Source organism: Eutrigla gurnardus (assembly GCF_963514095.1).
Source record: "Eutrigla gurnardus genome assembly, chromosome: 5".
Taxonomy (NCBI): domain Eukaryota; kingdom Metazoa; phylum Chordata; class Actinopteri; order Perciformes; family Triglidae; genus Eutrigla; species Eutrigla gurnardus.
Window position 1 is genome coordinate 26,889,619 of NC_139919.1, and position 19,385 is coordinate 26,909,003.

Here is a 19,385-nt window from a genome sequence, read left to right on the forward strand (position 1 = left end):
TGGGGTAATGTCTGCCAGTCTGCTGCGGGTGAAATTACTTTATTTACTCTGTGGAACAACTGTGGCTGCCAGCTCGGGGAGGAATCTGATTGGTCGGCTGCCAGCAGCAAAGGAGCACAACAGTGAGTCAGATTGTAAATCAGAGCTCAAGATCAATGTGTTCTCTAATCGCCTTTTATTTCCTGTCTTAGCGTGAGCCCTTAGCTCACTGGCTGCCCGGCGTCTGCCTCTGTGATGCTCGAGTGTCTCAGCAGCATATCGCCGACAGCGTAATTGAGTAACGGCACCTGTAATTGGTTCTCTGAGGACGTAGAGAGCGGGCCTTGCGAGTGCGCCGTCCGCGATGATGCACGGTCGGATTATTTGTTAGTTTGGAATCGGTGATTATTTTTCGCACGGCGCTGCACGGCGCTGGAAAAGCACACCTGGATGTGTCACGGTGCTTAATGGGCTGTCCTGCTCGTTATACTTCATCACTGAAGCTCCGCCGGAGGAACTTATCAAGAGCAGTTTCGTTTTTTTCTCTCAAATTGTTTTAATTCGTCTCCATTAGACAACATGATGTAATTTGGGTGAATTGTCTGTGCTGTGATGATCATATTAACTCAACAAATGGCCCCTCGGGGATAATAAAGAGGACTTTACTTTACCTTTCACTGTATAAGATTAACCTCCATGCAATTTATTTCTCCTTATAAAGTCTAGACACTTATGGATCGCTCTCAGTGGAATAACCAACATCGCTAATTTGTCTTGAAACGGCTTTGCAGAACCTTTACTGTAAATGTTAGTTTCTTACTTCCTGCACTGAGAGTTTGACCTCCCTCCACTCTTCTGTCCAGGCCTGTCGGTGCTGCAGAAGGTTCTGGACACGGCGGCGGAGAGGAACTGGCTGGTGACCTCCGTCAACGTGGAGACCATGACGGAGGCCTCCTTCTTGAAAGTGTTCCAGGACCTGGACAAGAGGAAGGAGGGCCAGATCATCATCGATTGTGAGACCGAGAGGCTCACTGGCATCCTCAGGAAGGTAAAGAGCATTTCTTTGTTTTGCCATTGTAAGAGGATTAATGTAATTATGTTGCGACATATAATGCAATTTCAACTAAAAGGCTGCAACCTCGTAATGTTAAAAAAAAAAACATAGTGTATGTTATGCATTAGCTTGAAATAACTCCTGTAGGAATGGAACATAATCAGTCAATCATCCTTTTGGACACATGTCAAAGCCTTTATGTTGATGGGATGAACAAAGGAGAGGAAGGAGGGGAAACAAATGGAGAGTTGGTCGGTAGTCTGTCGTGGTGTTTACTCTTCTGGAGCCACAAGGACAGGAAAGATAAATAACGCAGCTTTGGCATTTGGAGTCGACACTTCCTCTGTGATAGGATCATCACTTACTCACCTCCGCGCCACTGAAAAGGAAGAGGATCTCGGCATCACAATAGACCGTCCACTAAACCTCTTCCCTCAAACACAGATTGCTTAACGACCGTAACTAGGCACGGCAGGTCAGTCGAGATTCGGATTTCAATGCAAAGTGGTTTACATGGTGCCGAACTAAGAGTTATAGTCCACATGTAGCCTTTCCAAAACCAAAAGCATGAGAGCAAAAGTGTAAGAAATACATTAAACGATATTTTGTGCTAATGTAAGCTGCAATCATTAGCATGTCTGGCTAACTAGCTTACTACCTACAGTAGCAAAGCGAAGTCAGAGGAGTATTTCACTACATTAGTGTGTGAGATGACAGCGTACATGATTAAAGACACCCAGTCAATGCTGCCAAGCTGATGGAAGTCAGTCCACGATGTTGTTAGCATTTAGAGCAACATTAGCAACTGTATCCCACCCAGACCCTTTACGAAAGATATGCCGCTAAACTGTATGTAATTATTGTAAAATATGTAAAAAAAAAAAAAAATTACAAACAAAAGTATTCAAGACATTTTCGAACAAAATAACGCAATCATCAACATTTTGTTAGCTTTGCTGGTGTCCTTATAAGACCCAAGTGATGTAGCTAACGTTAGCTCAGTGAGCCAGCTAGACCCAAGTGATGTAGCTAACGTTAGCTCAGTGGGCTAGCTAGACCCAAGTGATGTAGCTAACCTTAGCTCAGTGAGCCAGCTAGATCCAAGTGATGTAGCTAAAGTTAGCTCAGTGAGCTAGCTCGCCACAGCTGACCGTTGACCCTGCAGCTGGTTAGAAAGATTGTCAGGATCCAAATGAAAAGCCTGCGTTTGTCTGCATCCGTCTGACATCGATCACCCGCCGTTTCCAGAAATGACTCAAAGCGTGGAGCGGTGAATCTGCTTCTGTGATAATAGCTCTTTTTCACAGCAGGCATTTTGAGAAAATTACAGGTGTAATTAATAACGAGTGCATTCAGGGGATTTAGTCGTAGGAATCACCGTCATGCTTGTAGTTTCACCTGTGCTTCTCCTGCTTTAACCAGACAAAACATCTGCTGGAAAACGCCGCTTGTGTTGTATCCCCCAGAAATATATGACGCATTTGTCATATTTGTATTGTTTTTGATGTCGCTGGTATGATTTATGATTTTTACTGTCCAATTTGAATCGTTTCTGAGGAAAAAAAAAACATGCATTCACCTGCACTTTAATGATGTTCATAACACACACACACACATGGTCCCATGCATGGGCTATAGGCCTGCTCCGTGTGACTGATATTGATGACCCGGTGTCTACAGTTAAGGTTATTGCATCAGTTCTCGCCAGTTTACAGGAGCTGAGCCTGAGAAGTTCTCCATTCAGACGGCCACCATCAATCACCCGCATCTGCTCCCTGCCTCCACACCACTCCGAACACACACACACACACACACACACGTCTTCCTCTTCTGCTCTTTAAACTCCCTCCTGTGTTCATCTCATTCATCTCATCTCGTACACAGATTCTCCTACGATAATGTCACTGACAGTTTCCTGAGGGCGACGTCTGAAATAAACCCAGCGTTGATGGTAGTCTCCTCAGAGAACATTCGTTGTGACAGAAGAGCTACCAAGGAAACACTACAGAGTGTATCTCTGTGTGTGTGTGTGTTTTTTTTCCTCCATCAGAGAAAAAAAGTGACCCGTTCTCTTGGGGCTGAACTCTGAATGACTCCTCAAATCTGCATGTATAATTAAAAAGCCACTCGCTTCCAAAACATTTCCACTTGACGGCCGACCATGGCAGCGATGTGTGTTTTCCCCTCAGTGTCGGCCGCGTCGGTGTCGATTTTTTTTCCTGGCCCCGGGACTCGGCCCGCGGGGCCCGCCTTGTGCTGAGGTCACCCATTAATAACAAATACCACCGTCTGTCGTGACCTACAGCGTCATTAGACACATATTACAAACAAAATGAGTACGCTACGCGAAGTGTGCGGCAAAGAGGGGGGGGGGAACACTCCCGGGGAGGGAGGAATGTGTCGGGTCATGATGGCGCCTCAGCGGACCCAGGGGAATGAGGCTCTTATCCGCTGGTTTAAGGCTATTCATTGGATGGTGCAGGGCTTTGAATAAGTGCTGCCTACTTGGCCTTATTTTATGTGACTGCCCAGTATGCTGTGTGATGACACACACACACACACACATTTGTTGTACAGTGCAGCAGGCTCTTCATTTTGCCAAGTAGACAGTTCAATGCCACCAGCACAGAAGCTACATCTACATTTGAGCATCATTCAAACCAGGGTGCATGATTTTCCGGCCCCGACGCTACACACCTCTCGCCGGGGCGCTCCGACCCCTCTGACCTTTCGATGCATGGCCGAGGAGTGGCGTAGGCGTGGGAAGGAGGGGGCTGGGGCGCTGCACATCAAAGCAAACGACAGTATTCTGAGCTGGCTTTAAATATTACATCAAAGTGAAGTGTGACATGGTATGTGCAGTTTACAGTCATTAAAGAGTTGGATATTAATGTATGTAATGTTGTTTCTAACCGACTCCACCAACTGTAATGTATGTTGTATGTATTAAAAACTGATCTTTGTGAAGTCAATATTAAGTGTTCAGTCCTTTTCACTCTGATGCGCCGTGAACCTTCTTTCTATCTGTCTTGCACAAGGTCAGGGACTGTGCTCTCCACCAGGTCTACTGCTGAGACACTGTGGAAATCTCTCTCTCAGCTCTGCACACACACACACACACACACACACACACACAAACCAACCGTCTGTTTTTGTATCACAGGCACTTTATTCTCTATCTCTCCTCTGACCTTGTCTTCCAGATTGTTGAACAAGGCAAGAATGCAAAGAGCTACCACTACATCTTGGCCAACCTGGTAAGGAAACATCATCATATAATACATTTTTATCCGTTTTTTAATTCATTTCTGGGAAACAAGACTTCCACACACCTGTCCACCTGCTTAATACCCCCCTCGCTATTAAATGTGGCTTTTAGATGCCTGGTGCTTCTCTCTCATCCCATATTCCTCGTCAGCTATACTTCATATATTCTTTCTCTGGACCCGCAGACGTAACAGCATCACGGTGGTAGACTCACAGTAAAGGAAAGGGAAACGATTCAGAAATCTGTGCAGACTCACAGGTGACGGGAAAAAGGTCAGGCGAGCTTGTATCCATTAGCCGTTGTTGTCTGCTGCCATTTTCTCACCGCAAACGGTGCGTCGACCCCTCAGACTCACTAAATGCAACCAAACGAAGGGGAACAATTGACATCAACCAAAGCTGTAATGTGCTAATAGGCATTAATATGCAGCTGCTTCCTTGGAACAATTTCTCACTGCTCAATCTCTCTGTTGTATGGCCAGTTTGCCTGATCTCCCTTTGAATGATAAGGCTCCGACGGTAATAACAGCTGATAAGTAAAGTGGCCACAGTCATTTCTAATGGGTCCGTTAAAAGGTTTGAGCAAATAAAATAGAATTAGTTTTTCTACATCCTTGCACCTTTTCAGAATGTTAGTCACTTGCGTGGTTGTCTGCAGCTGCATGTGTGAGAATCTGGAAAAAAAAACATAGTTTGACAGCAATAGAGAAATTAAATAAGAATTTGAGTGGTAAAAAATGTGGAGAAAATATGTCAGAAACCCCCCCCTCCCTCCCTCGTGTCCCGTCTTAGCAAAGGCTAGTTTCTATAGTAACCTCTTCAGCTCACTGCGCTGCATTAGCTCATACATGGAGCAGGAAAAAGAAACTACTCTGTCTGCTCAGCTGAGAAATATGGACACCTGGAAACACAGGTACATTAGGTAGACAGGAGGAGGGGGGGTGGGTGTTGGATGGGGGGGGTACCTCTATTCTTTACTTTGCATTTGTCTCCTGGAGCTTGAACCAGCCGTCATTTCCCTCGTACCTGCCACCCCGCCGTCCGCCCTCCCCAAAACCACCAGGGAGGATCAGAGGAAGTAAACAAGCCAGGGTTTGAGATGGAGATGAGAGAGAGAGAGAGAGGGAGAGGGAGAGAGAGATTCAGATGACATGAAACAAACAACATCAGAGCGGAGAAGAAAGAGCGAGGATGGAAAGTTACGCTGTTGCTCGGCGGGCAGGAGGAGACACCAGAGAGACACCTTTACTTTTCATCAGTCGTAACTTTGCTCCTAAATCTTAGACAAATAACAGACAAATCCTTTCTCCCCCCTCCATCCTCCCCCCCTGCGCTGCCTCCCACCCGGTCCCACTCGTGTGCCTCGTCTTCCCCCCGCGCTGACAGGCATCCTGCTGAGAGACCGAATCTGCCTCTCTGCCTTTCTCCCGCTCTGAAAAACAGCCTTCTCCACATAATTGTCGGGGGGGGGTGTAGGAGATACCATTACACTAAATCACTTCCTGCTCTGCCCGAGGCATCTCATGCATTGTTCCCAGTAGCCCATAAGGTTCTGGCCCTGCCATTGTTACCAGTGGCCTACGAGGACTGGGTCTATCAGAGATTAGCTCCGGCCTGAACACAGACATGAAATGAGCTTTTCTATTTTCTTTCTTCTCTTGCCCGTCAGGAGAGACGGGGATGAAGAATGCTCGGATGGGATAACCTCTCTAAGTGAAGAAGAAACATTTGTCATTTTCATCATGCTATTAACCCTTGCACTATTTCAACGGTAGAATTAAAACCAGTAACTACAACGTAGTGGAGTCTGGCCATTACACCTCTGGTTCCTCAGCGTGTGAAGGGAAGGATTGCAATTAAAGTTAAAATCATCTGAAAAGAAGAATTAAAAGCAAAGAAAGGTCAGGGTTGGGTTGGTTCAATCTGAGGGGTCAGATTCAGTAGAACGAGACACAAATTTAGGTTGATATTTTTGCTTTGGGGCTGTTGATAGGCATTTATTTGTTTTGAGGGGTCACAAAGGTCAAAAAGGTTTGGAACCACTGATCTAGTGACCCTTCAGAGTTGGTATTGTTTGGTTCCAGTGCCAGGAATCTCAGTAAATTCCTAATTCCTCTTCTAACTACGCATTTACTTAAGTGTATATATATAATTTCCTGTCTGCATGCATACCTTTAGTTTACCTCTCCTCCTGTCCACTTCCTGTCTCAGGGTTTCCTGGATATTGACCTGACAGACCTGAGGAAAGGTGGGGCGAACATCACCGGCTTCCAGCTCGTCAACAACTCCGAGCCGGGCGTCAGCCGCGTCGTCCAGCAGTGGTTGGAGTTCGACAACAAAGACTCCAAAGTGCCAAAGAGTGGACTCAAAGTACGACTGCTTTTCTCTCTGATCTCTCCCTTTAAAGTCACATCAACTTAGTCATGATGGTAGACAGAGTTGTGATGAGATTTTTTACCTCCAAGGTTGTTATTTCGGTGAGTTTGTTTGTTGCAGCATCTTGTAAAAAGCTATCGATCCTGTCTGAGTGAGGTGATGCACATCCGGGGTTTCTTCTATTAAATGATTATGAATAAATGAATAGCTGAGATAGAGCATTGATTTCAAATCTGTTGTTTTTACAAGGTCAAGAAATAAACTCAGAATTTAAGTAATAGAAATGACGTCCTTCTGCGTGAACACCCGGGGGAGAGACTTCATGGGGTTCATCGATTTCCTTCAGCCCTGATCAGTTTTCATCACTGTGTTCCTGCCCTCTCTTTACAGTACACGGGCGCTCTAACATACGACGGGGTGAAAGTCATGTCCACGGCCTTCCAGAATCTAAGGAGACAGAGGATAGACATCTCTCGCAGGGGCAACGCCGGAGAGTGTCTTGCCAACCCACCAGCCCCCTGGGGGCAGGGCATCGACATCCAGAGGGCCTTGCAGCAGGTTTGTGCACATACATAGGAACATGCTAATGCATACAGACACACACACACACACACACACTCAAATTCTTGAGTGGCACATTGCCTAACGGCTCCTGAGTTGGGGCTGGCTGAACAAATTAGGTCTCATTCTGTCGCGTAAAGTTCACATTAAGGCGTAGGAGAGCTCCCCAGTATCAAATGTGACATCACGGCTAGTAAACAAAACCTGCGGGCAATAACACTCAGCCGTGATCATCATGGAATATGACATCAGCAATTGAGTTTAGAAATGTAATATTTGCCGATGGAAATAGAAGCGCCGGGGCCGGCCTTGAGACTTCACGTCGTCTCGTGGAGACATTCATGCGTGTGATAGCGTGTACGTCGAGGAACAAGGGCTATTATTTTATTACAGTAAATCTGAAATGACATCTTTAAAAAAAAAAAGAGAGAAAGAAACTGCAGAAAGTTGCCAATTAAAAACACGATGAAATATGTTTTTTATGAAATCTGGAACCACGTTTACATCAAGTAAATAAATGCAGTGTGTGTGTGTGTGTGTGTGTGTGTGTGTGTGTGTGTGTGTGTGTGTGTGTGTGTGTGTGTGTGTGTGTGTGTGTCCTGCCTGAGGCTCTGTCTGCAGAGGCCAGTTCAGTGTCAGTCCAGCCATCTGCCTGCTCATGGACCGGAGATTGAAGCCGCGTTTCGCTCAATTAACTCCGTCACACAACCAGGACAAACACACTGCACTGTTGCACGTACATGTATATATATATGAATATATGTATGTATATATATATATATGTACGCAGGCCGTCTGCCCGTCACCTCCGCAGGGATCTGGTGCAAACGGATCCTATACAAACACATGCAAAGCTTTGCTCAACATGCATCCCGTGTGAGAGTGACATGCAAGCTGATTGACCATCTGCACAGCAGAGTCCGAGCCTAATCAAATATGTGTGACTCCGTCACATTGCAGGTGCGTATCGATGGATTGACGGGTCACATTCAGTTCAACGAGAAAGGCCGCAGGACCAACTACACCGTCAGCGTCATGGAGCTGGCCCCCTCCGGACCAAAGAAGGTACGTCTGGAGGCTGAAGAGCCTGTTTGGAGAAGAGAAAGGAGGTTTTATATACTTTACTCAGTTCCCACTTTTCTGCAAAAGCTGGTGAATTTGTAATTTCTAAAACAGTAGAAACTCCAGTGGAAACTAACATTATCAGCAACACGTTATTTTTTTATAATATACACTCATGTTAGAAAAGAAATAGAGAGTCTGAGAAAATCAAACTGGAAAAATGGATGCAGCCGGTGGACAAGGACGTATAATAAGAACAGTTTAGTAACACATTGACAGTGTACAGAGTGATGATGCATGGGAAGTGTACATGTCACTGTTATTTGTGTTGTTGGCTCCCCTATCAAATATTAACACCCTATCAAATGCAAAAAGTGGCTAAAACTACACATGGAATACGGTATTGGATCATCGCATTATTCACATTGACCTCAGAGGGTGCGTGCTCCCATCTGTTTCACATGTCTTACATAAATAGCTTTTATTCTCCAGTAAAGTAGTTTTCCCATTTTTCATTTCACTCTTTGTGACATTCCTCTCATCGTAGGTCGGCTACTGGAATGAAGATGAAAAGTACGTGACTACGGCGAGCTTCGTGAGAGGCAGCAACGACACGTACGGCCTGCAGAACCGAACGTACATCGTCACCACCATCCTGGTACGTAGCGTCCACATGCTGAGGGGTGACATGGGTGAGATGCAGACGGAAAAAGGGCAACATTTTTCATTTTCTTTTATGATAGAGTTGCTAAAAAGTTCCGACCCCTGAAAGAACTCAGCAGACAGCTGTGATCGTATCTCCCCCTCCCTCCCTCCCTTACCAACTCTATTCTGCTAACTTCTCCGTCTGACTCACGCCGGCCCCGAATCACAATCACTTCATTTGGCAAGTGACAATACATGGAGGGTTTTATCTTGATTGTGGTCGCTGTTGTTGTAGAATACTAAATAGACCACTTGTTTCTTTGTCATCCAATGTTATTTGTTCACGACTCGGTCATATGCAGTTTCCTGACCTTCATGACACAGATGAAGGTCTGTGGATGAGGTTTGGTTTCAGCCAGGCTATCGGGACATTTTCCCCAAAAGAACGAGGCGTCGCTGCTGGCAGAATACCTGGCTCATATACAGCAGGGGATAATAAAGATCATAGTATATCTCTGCAGGTACAGGATGTCCTCGTTGCCTGCATCTTGTTAAAAAAAAAAAAACGTAACATCAAAGAAAACTCCACGTCCGTGGATGCCCGGGGCCCAGCGCCGGTTCTTTTTGTACCTTTTTTTCAAGTGGAAATGTCTTTTATCATTGTGAATCAGTGTCACCGTGATATTTTTGTTGGATTTGAAGTAGATATAAGCGTCACATGCCCGGATGAAAAAGATGAGAAAGAAAAAGTCAGGCCGAGGCGGGTGCAGCTGATCTCCGTGTGAGGGTTAACGGGGTGAAGGTGATGGAGCGGGGAGACAATGGAGAATAATGGAGAGAAAAAACAATCCCTGCAGTCTTTCAGTCAGGGACACAGCAACAACAATCGTGACATTAGCAATGAGAATCATCTGTTAACGCTGCATTCATGTCATAGCGTTGTCAGCGGGGAAAAGGCATCAGCCTCCTCGTTACCCACGCTAACTGTATTTCCCACCTCGGGGGAAAAAGGATTGTTCAAGTGTCACCGAATCGGTGCTAAAGTGGCTGCAATAGTGAGCAGTAATCTAAATAAACCCCGACGTTAACGCACTTACAATTGATTGGGCTGATTGTAAAGGAGCCACATGGCTTGTTTAACTCAATAAGAAAAGGTCTAGAAATATGTTCGGCAAATTAAGCCAGCTCATTTACGCCACTTTTACATAATGGTTTCAATAATGCATTTTAATAATCGCTACGTTTTATCAGGACTCCCATTCTGCCGGCGCAATTTGAAAATGTGACGAGTTGGAGAGACGTAGATATTTGATTTAAAAAAGAAAAGAAATGAAGATTCCACATTGGTATCCACGTATTAATAGACGTGTTGTGATTGCGTTAAAAATGAGGGGGTGAAGCATTAAGCATAGATTAATGTTTAAATGGTTGAAAAAGCAAAAATTAATGAGCTGATAAAACAGTTCAAATTATTAGGTAAATGCTTGAAGTAATAGATTACTGAACACTGATTTTTCCAGTTGTATAAAAATGTGATTGTGATATAATCTGGTTTAAAATGCATTAAAACGAATGCAACAGGTCATTTAAAAACATTTTTTTTTAAAGTGAACATTTCATTTAACCCCACGGTTCCAGTTTCCCCAGAGAACAGACCTAAAATAAGTTCCTCTGGTCTAATCTCTTATCAGTGTCCCCTTTTTTCTCCAGGAAGATAAATTGCTTCTCTGTCTTGGAAACCTAAGAGCAGAGATAAGGTGTGAGCACTTATTGGGCTGCAGACGAGTTCTCACATGGTGTAACTTTGGCGCTCGCTGATTGGCTGCTCCAGGCAGAGTGTTGTTTTGTCGATGTGAAGGCATCGCTTCGTGCTTTCCCACATCCGGCCTTTGTGCACGAAGGCCACGCCGGACTTAACGGGGGATCTGGAGGAGTGAAGGCGAGCATGTTTAATGGAGGACTGGACTTCAGGATCGTGGCTTTGCACTAAAAACGTAGTGTTTGCATGCCGGCGCTTTGCGTTATTAATGGCGTGTTCACTGCGTGCGGCTATAAAAATAAATGCAGTGACTTTAATAGGCTTTCAGCTAGAAATGGTATCACGAAAGAGCAGAATTATGTAATTCTCTAAATCCCTTTGAGGTCTGTTTAAATTGGTCTCAGAAGAATGAAATAAGTTGATTTCTTCGGATTGTACCGGCGGCGTGCCTAATCAGACACACTCATTGCCACGCGAGTGTGTGTTTCGTGTGTGAGTTTGCATTTGTGCACATTTGTTGGTGACAAGTGTGTTATTTTGCGTGTTACTGTATATTTAACACGGTCGAGCGGCGGCGGATCTCGGAGGTCAATGAGACCTGGAGGACCTTCTACCATGCGACGCCTCGATGAACTCGCGTTTGTCTGGGGGCCGCGTGTGTGTGTGTGTGTGTGTGTGTGTGTGTGTGTGTAAGTGTGTACCATGTCGGAGCGCTGCACGCCAGACCGTTCTCACCACTGTCTCCCTCGGCAGCCACTTTTCCACCAGTGGGTCAGGAGGGTTTCCATGTGTAACAATGATTACCTTCACCTCAAGCATAAAAAAAGCAGGAGGACCCAGATAACTGTAACACCCCCCCCTCCCCTCACTCCCACATCTCCAGACCCTGATGACATACATCAGCACAGCCTCATAGACAAAAGCCGGCACACATAACAAGTTCAACTCGTGGGACTCGAGGGCCTTCCTGCTGCTGCTGGACCGCTCGGACTAGACTTGACTGGACTTCTGTATGAAATACATCTTTCTTGGAGTAAAGTGGGGCCCCGAGGTGTCACGTCAGCTGTATTTTCCTTGAGGACACCCATTTATGTGTCAGATGTACAAATGTTGGAGCGATAGAACAAGAAGAATGGCCTGACCCTGGAGCAGAGGTCAGGGATGTCTGTCTCACCATCTACATGGCTCTCACACACACACACACACACACACACACACACACACTCACCTTACTAGCTTTAATAAGCAGCCCCCAAACCTCCGCCTCCTCATGACCCTGCCTTTCAACGTGCCAACGCTTCCCTAATGATAATACTTAGTCATCTTTTTGTGTTTGAATTACACACCATACCTTTAAGGAACAAAGCCAAAATAATACCTGGTAATTTCTTATTACAATCTGTTCTTTTAAGAGATTTTTTTTTTATACCAAAGCCTCTCAGCTGTGAGCAAAGGGTAGAAAAGATAAGTGATGCACAGAAGCATGATACGCTTCCGTCCCAATGTTTTGAATAGCATTATAAAACTTAACTACATGCTCAAGCTTTATTATCATCCATAACGCCATTGTCTCTGACTTAATTAGCTTCACAAGCTGCCCCGCTGAACGACAAACGTATGTTAGTCACAACAGCTTCGGCGGCGTATACATCTCGTTTTCACATCAGCCAAGTGTTTCCGTAATTGAATTAGAATCGACGGCCGTGTGGTTTGCCCCTCGCCTCCGACAGGAGTCTCCGTACGTGATGCTGAAGAAGAACCACGAGGTGCTCACCGGGAACGACAAGTACGAGGGCTACATCGTGGAGCTGGCCGCGGAGATCGCCAAACACGTGGGCTACCAGTACAAGCTGAAGGTGGTCTCGGATGGCAAGTACGGAGCCCGGGATCCGGAAACCAAGATGTGGAACGGCATGGTGGGAGAACTGGTGTACGGGGTGAGTGGGCGGATCCTTTTGTTGGATTATTATCCCCCAATTAAACGCTGGAAAATAGACATCAACTACAAAAAATTTGCTGTTTGGCCTTAAAAAAAATCAATCAATCAAAGTTGAGAATTATTCTAGCTTTATTCTAGTAGGCTGCCTTGAGCTTTTTGCAAGATACTATCCTTTCATCCATTCCTTTCATCTAATCCTTTCACATAATTGTGGCCACAAGATAAAAAAAAAATGCCCATTTTGTTTGCAACATCTGATCTGATTTCATTAACTCGTCCTTTCATTTACAACGAAATCTAGAAACGTGATCGCCGTATTCTGTAGTCAAATCCCCCCCATCGGGTCGGTTCACAGCAGGCTGACCGTTCACAGCTGGATTTCCTGCTGGATGAGGTTTATAAATCTGAAGAAAATCGAAGAAACTCGTCGAAATATTTTTTTTTAAAAACTACTTTTTACCTTTTCATATTTCAGTCGATATCCATTACAGTTCGCCTTTGAACGCCGGCTTATCTCCAGGGTGGTTATCTAAATCAACAGGCCGATATCACTCAAGGAGGCTCGTTCAGGGGGGTAAAGCGGTTTGTCCTTTAACCACGAGGTTGGAGGTTCAATCCTTCGTTTCTGCTGTCCGTATCTCGAGTGTCCTCGAGTCAGACACTGAACCCTGAAGTGCTTCGGATGGGTTGATGATGGCGATCAGCCAAAGAGCTCACGCTTGTTCAGTTTCTCCCAGTTTGAGTTATTCAGAAAGAGAGAGAGATGAAAAGTGTAGGATGCCAATATCAAAGGAAATTGATGCTGTCAAGGCACAAAAATTAGCAACATGTATTAGCAACATGCATTAGCAACATGCATTAGCAACATGGATTAGCAACATGCATTAGCAACATGCATTAGCAACATGCATAGCAACATGCATAGCAACATGCATTAGCAACATGCATAGCAACATGCATTAGCAACATGCATTAGCAACATGCATTAGCAACATGGATTAGCAACATGCATTAGCAACATGCATAGCAACATGCATTAGCAACATGCATAGCAACATGCATTAGCAACATGCATTAGCAACATGGATTAGCAACATGCATTAGCAACATGCATAGCAACATGCATTAGCAACATGCATTAGCAACATGCATTAGCAACGCATATTAGCTTATCAGCGGTATAAACTGCGCTCTTCTAACCGAACACAGAGGCCGATCACGTTGAAGGTTGAAGCATGCTACCATTTGCTAATTAGCACTAAACACAAACTACAGTACATGTGTGATTATTGCCACTGTGTACTTCTGTCTACATGCCTGTCTGTCTGCCTCCCTCAGAAAGCAGACGTGGCCGTGGCCCCTCTGACCATCACGCTGGTCCGTGAAGAAGTGATCGACTTCTCCAAGCCCTTCATGTCCCTCGGCATCTCCATCATGATCAAGAAACCCACCAAATCCAAACCCGGCGTGTTCTCCTTCCTGGACCCGCTGGCGTACGAGATCTGGATGTGCATCGTGTTCGCCTACATCGGCGTCAGCGTCGTGCTCTTCCTCGTCAGCCGCTTCAGCCCGTACGAGTGGCACGCCGAGGACTACGAGGAGGGCGGCGAGCCGCAGACCCCCACCCAGGCGTCGGCCTCCAACGGGGTGCAGCAGGGCCAGACGCCGACGCAGCAGAACCCCAACCAGCAGAGTCCCGAGCAGACCAACGAGTTTGGCATATTCAACTCCCTGTGGTTCTCGCTGGGGGCCTTCATGCAGCAGGGCTGCGATATCTCGCCACGGTAAGACACCCGGGGGCCACAAACGCTGATGCGTTGCATCCTCGGTGCTTTGAGTCTCCGCTTTTGTTTGTCCGTACACAAAGAGACACTAAGCGCCACCCACGTGCAATATATTCCTGTCTGCCCCACCAACGCTCCAACGCGCTGTGTTGCTTTCTTCTCCAACTCAGTCGGGCTTTGCTTATTGGGATTTTGTTCTTTCCTGGCCACTCGTCCTGCAGAGCAGCGATAAAAGTGTGATGATGAGAAGCAGAGGGAGTTTACGACGGTGGCCATGGTGTCTTCAGATCCTTCCTGTTGGGGTATAAACATGCCGTGAACTTATAAAAACTTGTTGTTAGCTCCCTTCAGTGTTTTCAACATTTCATATCTATCCATACATCACCGTGCGTATCGATCCACCCGTCCGTGGGTGAAGGTACACAATGGACCCCTTTTTGGAGATTGTTATTAAGGATCCTGGCGAGAATATCGAGCGGTACGTGTCGGCTTCCCCTCAAGTGCTCTCATGAGCCATGGGTACGAAACCATTCCGGAAAAGGTCACCAATTAAAAATCTCATTAAGTGTCTGAAATTAGAGACACCGAGATCGACGTTCTGAGCTTTCCAGAGGGAGTAGCGGAGAGGAGATGAGGAGCTAATGTCAGTATTATCGCCGTTAGCTCTGAACCGGCAGAGACAGGTTAGGTCACGGAAAGACACGGAGCCTCTTGTCTCTTTAAACATTAAACTACATTCATTATGTATACGTGCAATGTGAACGTATGCATAATACATCCGTAGTAACTTTGCCGTGAGGGTAGAAGAGGCTCGCTGCTTCGGGAGAATACTCGTATGCGGGTTTAGACGATCCAATGTCATTTCCCGGGCTTCAAGTTTGAAGGATTTAGTGTGTGGCCCTCATGGAGTTGAAGACGATATTTAATACGAATTCAGTAGCCATTGTTTCCAGAAACAATGCGGCGTGTTTCATTTGCTTCCATGTTGACGGATGTCTCGAAATAACTATCTGCAGGACCAGCTACCATGAGATTATAATCATCTTGTCTTTTATTTCGGGGGTTGTGTTGTGTTGACGGTCAATCTCCCCGACCGAGCAGCTGAAGGGTTAAAGAAACACCATTTTTATCTTGGCATTTATAAAAGATGTATTTTCTTACCTTACACAAATATCAAAAAGGAAGAAAATTGGCTGCACCCGCAGGCCTGCAGGCTGCAGGTGCTCAGCAGGACATGATGTAGATACGGGATCCCTCCGATACACCCGCGGGCCCTCACCTGACATTTACCGTGTTCTGCCTGGAGACTCCGCTTGGCTCCGTAGCAGGACCACGCTTATTGTCTGAGCCAGAAAATGCATCTTCAATAACTATTGATTTCCTTCTGTCTCGCAGGGAGAGAGAGAGAGAGAATGTCACCATGCAACAGCAAATTTTCCATTCCCTGTGGTGTCTTTTTGCATGCACACACACACACACACACACACAAATCTCTGCGTGCTTGACCACACATGGGTTCACGCGTATTTGCACAGTGTTTGCATTTGTTTCGCTTGGGGGGGAAGAAGTGGAAGGCAAGCTCTGCTGATGCAAGACGTTTCACTGACTGTTAACTTCGCCAGATGTGAGAACATATTGTTTTTCATCCCCAGTGGAAAGAAAAAAACTAAAAACAAGCCTTATTGTCTCAAGTCAGGACATAGCAGCAATAAAATTGTTGCGTTGAGTCGTATCCGCTCGGCAACGGGACCAATTTGGCACTTTTTTTTGCCGTTTAAATAGATTTCAGGTGGAACAGAAGATTCCCTCAGTGTCTGCAGCTTTAAGGACTCGTATCCCCCCAAAGACTTGAAATGTCTTTACAATGTCCTTCCAAGGTGACTCTCGCCGGCCCTTTTTCTGTGTCTTGACACAGCTGGGAGCCAGAAAGGGAAAAAAACACGCCAGGAGTCGGACAGCGTGTGCAGCGGTCCGGTGTAGCGATCAGCATGGTGGAGTCTGCTCGGTGTCTTGAAAGGCAACACGGTGAATGTTTCACCCCGCTGAATGCCGCCCTGAAGGGAAGCATCTCCTCCGTTGAATATTTGGGTGACCTAGTTGCTCTAGTTAGCGCAGCCCGCCGTATTCACACGCGGAGGTGCATGTTAATGGAGCTAACTTTAAAAGGACACGCCACGTTGCTGCTCGCGTTCGGTCCGATGAAAGCAGGCGGAACCTCGCGTGTTCGGTTGTCGGGTTGCGTCTGAACACCGTTGCAGTTTTGCCATTTTCAGAAGGGTTTTTTTTTCTACCCAAAGATGCTTTTATGAGAACACTTTTGTTCTTGTGTGTGTGTTGGGGGGGGGGCTCATTTACTGTGTTTATGCACTTTCCTTTCATCCATTCCCAGGTATAATTAGCCTTCTATCCTTATAATAAGGTGTTTCTAAACTCTCGCTCGACGCAAAACATCTTTATTTTCTGTCATTTCTTTTTTTCGATGTCTTCCATTTACTGGATTATTATTTTACTGTTATGTTTCAGAAAAAACCCTCAACAACAACATATGATTTAATGTCTTTTTACAGCAACAGAAAATTGTGAGAAAATCAGCGATACATCACAAAGTTTACAGTCGTGGAACCCGTATGCATATTATTACATAAAAATGGTAATAAAAAAAATCTAAACATATCGGCTATTTTATATATTTATACACATTAGTCAGATTATTCGTTACACATGAACTTATTTTTTACTAGAATCTATTACTGTTTGGTCTTAAAAGATATATGAAAACCATGTAAGAGACATTCTGAATTTTCTGACATTTCTGAGCAGCTGCTTGTAAACTACCGTCGCTGAGCCTTTTGTGTTAAAAAGGTGAGAACAGAATGTTCCGGAGGTGCTTTCAGCTCCGAGGTAGGCAGCTCACTCTTTATGCCTTCGCCATTTAATCAGAGACAAAAGGGCCAAGCAACAGCACTGACGATCCACTCTGTCCTGGATTGATCAGTAGGCGTGTTTAATTTCCCTGTCTGCCTCTTTCTGTGTGTGTGTGTGTGTGTGTGTGTGTGTGTGTGTGTGTGTGTGTGTGTGTGTGTGTGTGTGTGTGTGTGTGTGTGTGTGTGTGTGTGTGTGTGTGTGTGTATAGGCTGGTTCTATTTAAAGCAAGCCCCTATTACCATGTCCTTTGTCTGCCACCGAACAGTACCTGATTGGACGACGTGTTCTCATTCCTGTGGTCGTCGTAAACAAGTGGCTAACGCTGTGAAATCAAACCAAAACACAGGTTCAGGCAACAAAACCACTTAGTCAGTTTTAAGTAGAGAAAAAAAATCACCGTTGAGGTTTAAAATCGCTGCATCTCTAAAGTGAACGTGAAACTTAAAAACAACAATCGACACGAACGGCTGTTTCCAAAAGTGACAGAGAAACACGTTGTGACTCGAACACGGGTCTCCTGTGTGTGTTTTATTCTTTAAATGACATCATCCCGTCCCGTCCAATCATGACGTGGGTGTACGTTGGAGTTGTACTTGAAAGCACGGAGCATCTCGTGCTTCGGATAAAGCCTCGACCGATCTGAAGTTACCTAAAGTTTGCAGGGTGTGTGTGTGTGTGTGTGTGTGTGTGTGTGTGTGTGTGTTTACATTTTGTGTGTTTTGTGTATTGGAAGTGTAAGTGGAGTGGAAATTGTGTTGTTTGGCTCAAAACACATTTTTTCACCACGTCTTTGTAGAGCAAAGTGAAAAGGGATGCCTTTTAGTGTCCCTTTACTACACATAAACATGTATAGGTGTGTGTGCATACATGTATTCATGCATTATTGTGATGCATGAATGTGTACAGTACTTAAGTGCCCCCCCCCTCCCCCCTGCTATTTGTTCTCTGAGACCTTGTTTACTGTGCTCTTTCCAAATGTCAGTGCTGTCAGTCAGGCCCTCCCATAAGCCCCGGTCCGTGCTGCTGGGCCCTCCCTGTGTTTATCTCTGCCGACAGGTGGACTCTGAGAGTGATCCCCCCCCCCCCCCCCCCTCCATCCCCAATTCCCCCAATCCTATCACCTCTTTTCAGTCCTCTCGTCTCCTCTTGCTTTCCATCCTTTATGGATTTCTCTTCCTCTTCCAGTGGCTCGGTGGTGAAGAATTTATCATGTGCGGCACGTTCCCCCCCCCCCCTTCTCATCGCTGATGCTTCCAGAAGATAACACCACGCTCTTCTGTTTGGCTGTAGGCGTCTAATCGTTTCATGCAACTTCTCGGATCGGGATCAGAGAAATGCTAATCGCAATCCCGGGCCATGTTCAGATTGCCTCAAACGTGTTTGACCTTGGGGGCCCGGGGAAAAAAATCTGTTGAAAACATCTTTTATGGCTGCAGCACAAACGGTGGCGTGTTTAAAACACGGGTGGAATTCACTTTTCAGACGGGGACGTGAAATCAAAGGCGAAAAGGGGGGGGGGGGGGGGGGGCGAATTCAGAAAACATGCAGCGTTTATATACGTTCATCCACTCGACCTCGCCGATTTCAACTTAGCTCGCAATTTCCACATGAAGCTCGCCGGCTGGGAGCTGTTGGCAGAACTTGAGAAAAAGGTGCGTGGGGTTCAGGATGTTCCTCCGGCGAATGTGATTTGAGACGTTTATGTCTGTGTGTGTGTGTGTGTGTGTGTGTGTGTGTGTGTGTGTGTGTGTGTGTGTGTGTCCCCTGTGGAGTTGTCTCCTCTCCTCGCTGCCTGTGTTTTGCTCTTGTTACATGATTGTAGACTGAAATAAATCAGCTCTGTCACTCAACACCTCGCCTGCCACCTCAGCAATTTCTCATCCAATAATGGATCGGGATCACGGTGCGTTATGGGAAACCCCCCGGGGGATAGGGAGGGGGGGAGGGGTCAGCGTTTCTGATGTTTTTGTCACGCGGTGACACGTTGTTGTTTCGGTTGGTAGTAATTCGATTGTGAACATCTGCGGAGTGTTC

General features: G+C 45.8%; 1 protein-coding gene across 3 annotated transcripts in view; it reads left to right on the top strand.

Annotated features, from left to right (window-relative positions):
- Positions 1 to 19,385, top strand: part of gria1a (glutamate receptor, ionotropic, AMPA 1a) — a 61,059-nt gene that overhangs the window by 20,422 nt on the left and 21,252 nt on the right. For all 3 annotated transcript variants that reach the window (XM_084009162.1, XM_084009163.1, XM_084009164.1), the window contains exons 4-11: positions 843 to 1,027; positions 4,237 to 4,290; positions 6,512 to 6,670; positions 7,067 to 7,234; positions 8,198 to 8,302; positions 8,847 to 8,957; positions 12,434 to 12,640; positions 13,981 to 14,426. In XM_084009162.1, coding sequence (XP_083865288.1) covers positions 843 to 1,027; positions 4,237 to 4,290; positions 6,512 to 6,670; positions 7,067 to 7,234; positions 8,198 to 8,302; positions 8,847 to 8,957; positions 12,434 to 12,640; positions 13,981 to 14,426 — 1,435 coding nt within the window. The remainder of the gene's footprint in view (positions 1 to 842; positions 1,028 to 4,236; positions 4,291 to 6,511; positions 6,671 to 7,066; positions 7,235 to 8,197; positions 8,303 to 8,846; positions 8,958 to 12,433; positions 12,641 to 13,980; positions 14,427 to 19,385) is intronic.